At 39.6% G+C, this 7462-nt stretch overlaps 1 protein-coding gene across 1 annotated transcript; it reads left to right on the forward strand.

Moving 5' to 3' along the window:
- Positions 1 to 1715, forward strand: LOC149813832 (protein RGF1 INDUCIBLE TRANSCRIPTION FACTOR 1-like). The gene is made up of 5 exons (XM_089992203.1): positions 1 to 203; positions 318 to 509; positions 633 to 707; positions 853 to 993; positions 1123 to 1715. The coding sequence occupies exons 1-5, from the start codon at positions 201 to 203 to the stop codon at positions 1441 to 1443; spliced, it is 732 nt and encodes a 243-aa protein (XP_089848329.1). The 5' UTR covers positions 1 to 200; the 3' UTR covers positions 1444 to 1715.
- The last annotated feature ends 5747 nt before the right edge of the window (positions 1716 to 7462 follow it).

Raw genomic sequence — 7462 nt, forward strand, 5'->3', positions numbered from 1 at the left:
AGAGAGAGAGCGCTTCAACACCAACAATTTCCTTTTTGTTGCACCACACATCTCCTCTTTCCCCCACTTTGCTTTCTCCTTCCTGCTATTTCGTTTTCATTGATTCCCCACAGGAGACCATCCCAGTTTTAGGCTCGTATTAATAAGGGAATTCATGAGAATTTCTTATACTACTGCACTCTGATTCCCTAAAGAAGACAATGGTGGGTTCTGGTTTCTTTTTGTTTTCCTCTAAAGAGAGAAGGAAAGAAGAAAACCTTGAAGGGATCATTGTGATTTTGATTTGTGACTCAATCTTTTTGCGTTTATTTTAGCAGGTGGGCTATGCTTCCGAGAATTCATCTTCCAATCCTCTGTGGTTGGACAATCTCCTCTCTGAGAAATTCTTCATCCCTTGCCCTCTTCACGATGCCGCTAAGAAGAACGAGAAGAACATCTTCTGCTTGGATTGCTGCACCAGCATTTGCCCTCATTGCCTTTCTCTTCACCGATGCCATCGCCTCCTTCAGGTTTTTTCTCCCTCTCAATTCTATTTTCTGAATCTAGTCAACTACCACCGTGTCTTTTTGTGGAAAATTTTAGTTAAATTCTGATTATTTTATTCGACACCTTTTTTTTTTTTTCTTCAATAGGTTCGGAGATACGTTTATCACGACGTTATTCGAGTAGACGACCTGGAGAAGCTCATAGATTGCGCTTATGTTCAGGTTGGCTCCTTGCGAAAATCATTACTTTGTTTGAAAGTGACGCTTCTTGTGATGTAATTCTGTCTACTTGATGGTTTTTTTTTTCTGTTTTCCACCGAAATTCTTGTCTCTAACTACACTTTCTAAAATTTCGTCGATTGTGTAGGCTTATACCACCAATAGCGCCAAGGTGGTGTTCTTGACACAGCGGCCTCAATCTCGACCGTTCAGGGGCTCCGGCAACATCTGTAGTACGTGCGATCGGAGCCTCCAAGAGCCATTCCTGTTCTGCTCTCTAGCATGCAAGGTATCTCTTTTCCAGTTTTTTCATAAATTTTTATTTGTTAATTAGTCGATTTTGAATTGTGGGGAGTTCTTAAATCGACTAATTAGTCGATTTTGGTTCGTGGGTGTCTCATTTTTTTGGGGAAATTAGGTGCACCATCTACTGAGAAGTGAGGGGTCCTTGGAGAAGTATCTCTACGACTGCAATTACCTGCCCTTGCAGGAAGGGTTCAGAGGGGAAGGAGACGACCTAGACGACGGCCAGATGACGCCGGACTCCGTCCTCGACACGCCGGTCTCCTTCCAGATGCCGCCGGCCTTCGCCTCCACCGAGCCGGAGCTCGTGAGGAGGAAGAGGAGCAGCGTCTCCGTCTCACGGCCCTTCCGGACGTGCTCCCCCTCGACGGAGATGGTCGCCTCCATGATGAATAATCGCAGGAAGGGCGTCCCTCAGAGATCCCCACTCTACTGATGCTCTCTCTCTAATTTCTTTTTTTGCTCGGCTCGCCGGAATTCTTTGGGCTCTGTTTGTATTTCATTCTCTTGGTGGGCCTTTCCATCTCAATTCTCACAATCTCTGCGGCTTATATGTTTGCTTTTTACTTTTTACTGTTTTACTGTGGGAAAACGGAAGTGTAGAAGGATGTGAACATGGTGGTGGGTGGTGATGATGATGGGAATGTCTGGTGGATGACGATGGTGAAAAGTGAAAACCGCCCCAATTTTGTATAGAAAATGTTATTGTGTTATGTCGTTTTAACTTTTAACTTCTTTCATAATCCGATTTTACTGATATCTTTGTTCTGCCGGAGCTTACTCTGCTTGTACTGTCTTTTCAGTTTATTATGTTTGATTGATATTTTCACGTTGTGGTTTTTTCTGGTTCTTATTTGTTTTTTAATCTTTACCTTATGAGAGTGTAATGGGGGTATGCATTTTGGTTTCATTTCTAGGTGACTTTTGGATGGTTATCGCCCAGGCTTCGTTGGGAAGCAGGAAAAAATATCATAGGAAAAGAAATTTTGGAAATTCTAATCTCAGGAAAACTCTTTTTTATGAAAATTTTCTCTTGTTTTTGTGTGACATGAGAAAAAAGGGGTTTTGAAAATTGTTGGAATGTTTTGGTAGGGTGATGGCTTCTTTCAAAACTAAATTTTTTTTATAGGAAAATCTCTTCCGTTGGAGAATTTTTTTCTGTCAAAATCATGGTAAAATAGAAAATTTCTCTTTTCAATTTTTTTAATGTTTGAAACAATTAGAAAAGTTGCCACTTTTTCTTTTCAACTTGGTTTTTTCTTAGCATTTTCCCGTTTCAAAACGTGTCCTCAAACAACTCTTTAGACACTGATTTTGTCGTTCAACCCTGTGAGTTTGACCGATGCAAACCCCTGTTTTTTTAGCGTATTTTATACTTATGTGTCGTCATATCTTTTTCACCGTTTGAAAGAGCTTTGGTAGTTGTTTCAGCAGTCAAAAGTTTGTATATAGTTTACAGTTAGATGCTTAACTTTTATCTATTTATTTTGTAAATTGTACAGCCGACTACATCTTGTGCCAAAATCATGCATGCAAATTGTGTTGACATAAAAGTATAACTTTTTGAACTATAAAATTTTAGTCTATTGTAAACTGTTAAATTTTGAAGCTCTTGAAAAAACTGCGAACTTGACGAATGACAATCTCATGAGAGAGAGATTCTTCATTCTCTATAGATGCAGGATTAATGAACATAAAAGTTCTTGGTTTCTTCAAAAAATAAAGAACAAAAAGGTGTTGGTTATGATACGACACTGCTTCTCCTTGGCTCATTTACATTGATCTCGTCATGATCGCAAGCTCACTATGACTCACCACAAAAAGCAGGGCTGCGCCTGAACATCTAAAGTTCGATTCATTTGGTTTGTTATACTAGTCTTATGCAATTTCTCATCGTGACTTTTTCTTTCACTCATTAGTCATCCTTTTTTAATATGTTTTGCTGAACAACATTTTTCTCTGTGATCATTCAACAGGTAGTTCCGCTTCTCTGTCAAATAATTTCATTTAAGAAAATATTTTCCAATGTTTCTCTGGTGAAGTGATCCGAGAAAGGCCACCTTTTGGCATAGCCTTGGCTTTTTAAGCTCTCTTGCGTCATAACTTTTGTAGTTTTGGACCCATGCTCAGGATCATGCTAGATGTTGAACTTAGATAAAATCTGGTGTTGATGTAAATAAAAAACTCACATAAACACAATAAGACCATCAAAGGAACAAACCATGCACAGGAACATAAAGATTTACATAGTTCACCAATATGTCTACATCTACAGAGTTTTGAGAATTTTTATTATTTAAAAGAGACCAATAACCATGTAAACATAAGAGGGAGAGCCAAAACAAAATATATAGACCACCAACTGTGCTCCACCTCGATCGTCTTCAATCATCTGAAGTCACACCAATGCATATTATCGAACTATCGATCCGTCATGCCCGCCTTGTTGGATTTATATCCAAGAGATGCAGTCTCTCTCAAACCTAAGAGAGAACCTCTCTCAATACCAAGAAAGCTCTCTCTCTCTCTCTTTCTCTCTCAAACTCAAGAGAAACCCACTTACTATCCTTTTAGGACTCATCTCCCCCTCTCTTCGTTTAATGCTTACACATTTTTAAAAGGAAGAATCTCTCTTTTTCTTTCAATGCTAAGAAATTTTCAATATAATTCCTTTTTCAAGCCCGTGATAAGTTATCAAAAGACCATATGAAAAAAGTGATATGATAAGCATACCAAAACTGATAATTTCAAGTGATAAGCCTCCAGGTTGAAACCTAGAGTTACCATAATTATCATCACACGGTTCTGAGTTACTAAAGTTATCGACTCACGGTTCCTCTAATATAGTTGGCTGGTACCTTTAATGTAGGATAGCTCCTCACATCAAGCTGGTCGGTTCCTCTAATATAGCAGCAATCCCTAAACTGTCTCCTCTAATGTAGTCATTTGTTATCCTCTAAAGTGATCTCACCTTATCCCTGTTTGGAGGAGTGATTATCGATTTTCTATAACCATTGTATATTGGATAATACTCACAAATGTTTTAATATGATAAGCACTGCACTCACGAAAATCATGTGAGTCTAAGCAGGTTTTCTCATCTATGGCTATTCTTTCATGGTATTAGAGCAGGAAGCTCTCCTGAGCGTTTCAATGGCTTTTAGTATTGCCGCAACCTAGTGGAATGTCGTCACAAGTCTCATATCAATCAAGTTGAACAGAGAAAACTACCATATCTGGATATCTCAACTAGAGTCAGTCATGATGAGTCAAGATCTTCTCAGATTTGTAGATGGCTCCTCTCCTGAACATCCCAAGTTTGTCTTCTCAGAAGGCAAGAAATAAAAAGCAAATCCCGAGTTTTACATCTGGCGCAAGTCCGGCCAACTTGCCTTAAGTTGGATCAAAGCTAAAGTATCTGAGTCAATGCTTAGCGAAATTATGAAAACCAAAATTGCACGAGAAGCCTGGGTCAGCCTGGGTCGTGCTAGAGAAGTCTCATGGTTCTCAATCGCCACTGAGGATCATGCTCTTGAAGATGGATCTTACCTTCATTAAAAAAGAAAGTATAGACATGGACACCTATCTAAATAAAATTAATTTTTTGGTTGATTTTCTTACTGCTGCAAATAGTCCTGTTGACAACATCGATCTCGTGCAAATCTCTCTTAATGGTCTTTCCATCGAATATGAGAGCTTTGTTACCTTAATTGCCACTGGAGCCATTCGTCACACATTTGCTTATTTATATGATCTCCTGATCAATCAGGAAAGGAGAGTCACCATGCTTCATCCCAAACAGGTAGAAAACCAAAAATCATCTCAAGGTGCCTTTACGACCTCTTGGGGAAGAGGTCACGGACCTGGTCCCTATAGGATTCGTTGGAATCAAGACCATGGTTAAGGCAGGGGTCCCTCAAGAAACTTTAATCCACCTTCCAACGATCCCAACAATCAACGAGGTCCTGTCATCTGTCAGTACTATGGCAAACAAGGTCATGTTGCGAAAAACTGTTGGGATATTCCCAAAGCTTTTTCTGATATGTCACTACAATCGTCGACTGATGACCATTGGTACCTTGACACTAGTGCCACCAATCATCTGACCATGGATGACCAATAGTTTGCAAACAAATCCCCCTATTAGGGCAACAACTCTATTATGATCAAGAATGGTAAGATGTTACCCATTTCTCATGTTGGTGATTTAATTTTATCTTCTAAAGGCTCTTTGTTTAATTTAAAAAATGTCCTTCACGTGCTTGACATTGCCAAAAATTTATTGACTGTGGGCAAATTCATGGAGGATAATGATTGTATCTTTGAATTAACTCCATTTGAATTTTTTGTTAAGGATTGGCAAACAGGCAAGATTCCTCTTCAGGGACCAAAAACCACCACAAGACTCTACCCAATTAAGGTGAGTGGCACCTCAATGTGGCAGCCTATGCAAGACTTCTAGCTATGTTTGATCTTTGGCATCAACATCTCGGGCACGCAAATAAAAAGATCATTTTTTCCCTTAAAACTAATAATGCTATTTTTTTTAATAATTGTAAGAGTACCACGGTTTATGAACACTGTCTTGTTGGAAAAGCCAGAAAACTTTTATTTGGATGTTCCTTATCATATAGCTCACAACCCCTTGAACTTTTGCATGCATTGGTCTGAGGCTTTGCTCCTGTTATCTCTCGTGAAGGCTTTTGTTTCTACCTTTTACTCGTGGATGATTTTAGTCATTTTCATAGCTCTTTCTTTTGAAAACCAAATCTCAAGTGTTTAACTGCTTTAAAGGTTTCAAATCTACTGTGGAAAGTCAAGTTGGGTTTCACATTAAATCTTTTCAATCTGATAATGGTGGTGAGTTCACAAGTGATGAGTTCAAGACTTATTTTCAAAGCAATAGTATTTTTCATCGCTTCTTCTGCCCCCTCACACCCGAACAAAATGGGTTGGTTGAGTAGAAGTACAAGCATGTTGTGAAAACGGGTCTCAATCTCTTAGGTGGCGCTTTCTTACCCTACGACTTTTGGGTTGATGCTTTTTGAACTGTGATCTATCTTATCAACTATTTACCTACACTAGTCCTTAACCGTAAAACCCCTTACAAACTTCTCCACAACCAACCCTTGTCTATCATCATCTTCATGTATTTAGATGTGTTTGCTACCCACTTGTGACCCCCTAAAACTCCACCAACTTTCAACCGAAAACCAAATCTTGTATCTTTCTCGGTTACCCTTCTCATCATAAGGGTTATATTTGCTTTCATCCTCCAACCTCTCACACCTATGTCACTCGTCATATGATCTTTGACGAGCCTCTCTCTGCTCCACTTGGTGTTTCCTCTCCTGTCTTTGAGCCCGATCTTGTGCAATGGGGTGTTTCTCCCAAGATGTTTTTAGTCAACCCTCACCCTCCTCTGATGCTATCATCCCATCACTCACTACCGACCCTGTGCCTGACCCGCCTGATCCCCCCTCCTCCCCAACGTCTTCTGCCCCCGATCCCATTATGCCTTGTTCACCCTATTCTCCTTTAGCCATTTTTGTCTCTTCTGGCTCATTGGTGCCCTCTTATGCATCCATCCCATCTATCTCGATCCAACCTATAACATGTCCTCCTGATCACATTCATCAGATGATAACTTGTTCCATGACAGGCTCACTTAAACCCAAATATCTCTCTGCGTCTCTATACCCTATTGCTTACACTGCTTTTAATGCTCAGCTTCTCGAACCTGAGCCCACCACCTACAAGCAAGCCATCAAGCATCCACATTGGTGCTCTGCCATAGAAGATGAATATAATGCTCTCTTGCAAAATCACACTTGTCATCTCGTTCCTCCACAATCATAGTTCAATGTTGTCGGTTTTAAATGGGTGTACTGCATCAAACGACATGCAGATGATTCTATTGTCAGTTATAAGGCTCATCTTGTGGCCAAAGGTTTTCATCAGAAAGAAGAGCTTGATTTTTTTTAGACCTACAGTCCCATTGTTAACTCAACCACCATTCATGTGGTTTTGTCTCTTATGGTCTCATTCAAGTGGCATATTCATCAACTCGATTTCAACAATGCCTTCCTTAATGACTTCTTGGATGAAGACATTTATATGAGCCAACCTCCTAGTTTTGTGCATTCTCAATTTTCTCATCATGTTTGTAAGCTTGATTGAGCTATCTATGGTCTCAAGCAGGCTTTGCGAGCATGGTACCAACACCTAAGCTCCTACTTGGTCTCGCATGGCTTTGTTATTTCTCAATCAGATGCTTCTCTTTCTATTTTTCAACAGGGTAGTCTTATTATCTATATTTTATTTTATGTGGACGACATCATAATCATCAGCAACTCCTCATAAGAGATCCCTCACCTTATTTCTCATATTGGTGTGGCCTTCTATATTAAGGATGTTGGGCACCTTAGTTATTTTCTTGGTATCAAAGTATTATA

This window comes from Nuphar pumila, chromosome 16, assembly GCF_984573655.1.
Source record: "Nuphar pumila chromosome 16, dmNupPumi1.hap1.1, whole genome shotgun sequence".
In the NCBI taxonomy this organism is placed as follows: domain Eukaryota; kingdom Viridiplantae; phylum Streptophyta; class Magnoliopsida; order Nymphaeales; family Nymphaeaceae; genus Nuphar; species Nuphar pumila.

Excerpts from the sequence above, each read along its gene's own strand:
- LOC149813832 (XM_089992203.1), top strand. Across the intron at positions 510-632 it reads GATGCCATCGCCTCCTTCAG|GTTCGGAGATACGTTTATCA; the intron begins GTTTTTTCTCCC and ends TTTCTTCAATAG. Across the intron at positions 994-1,122 it reads TCTGCTCTCTAGCATGCAAG|GTGCACCATCTACTGAGAAG; the intron begins GTATCTCTTTTC and ends TGGGGAAATTAG.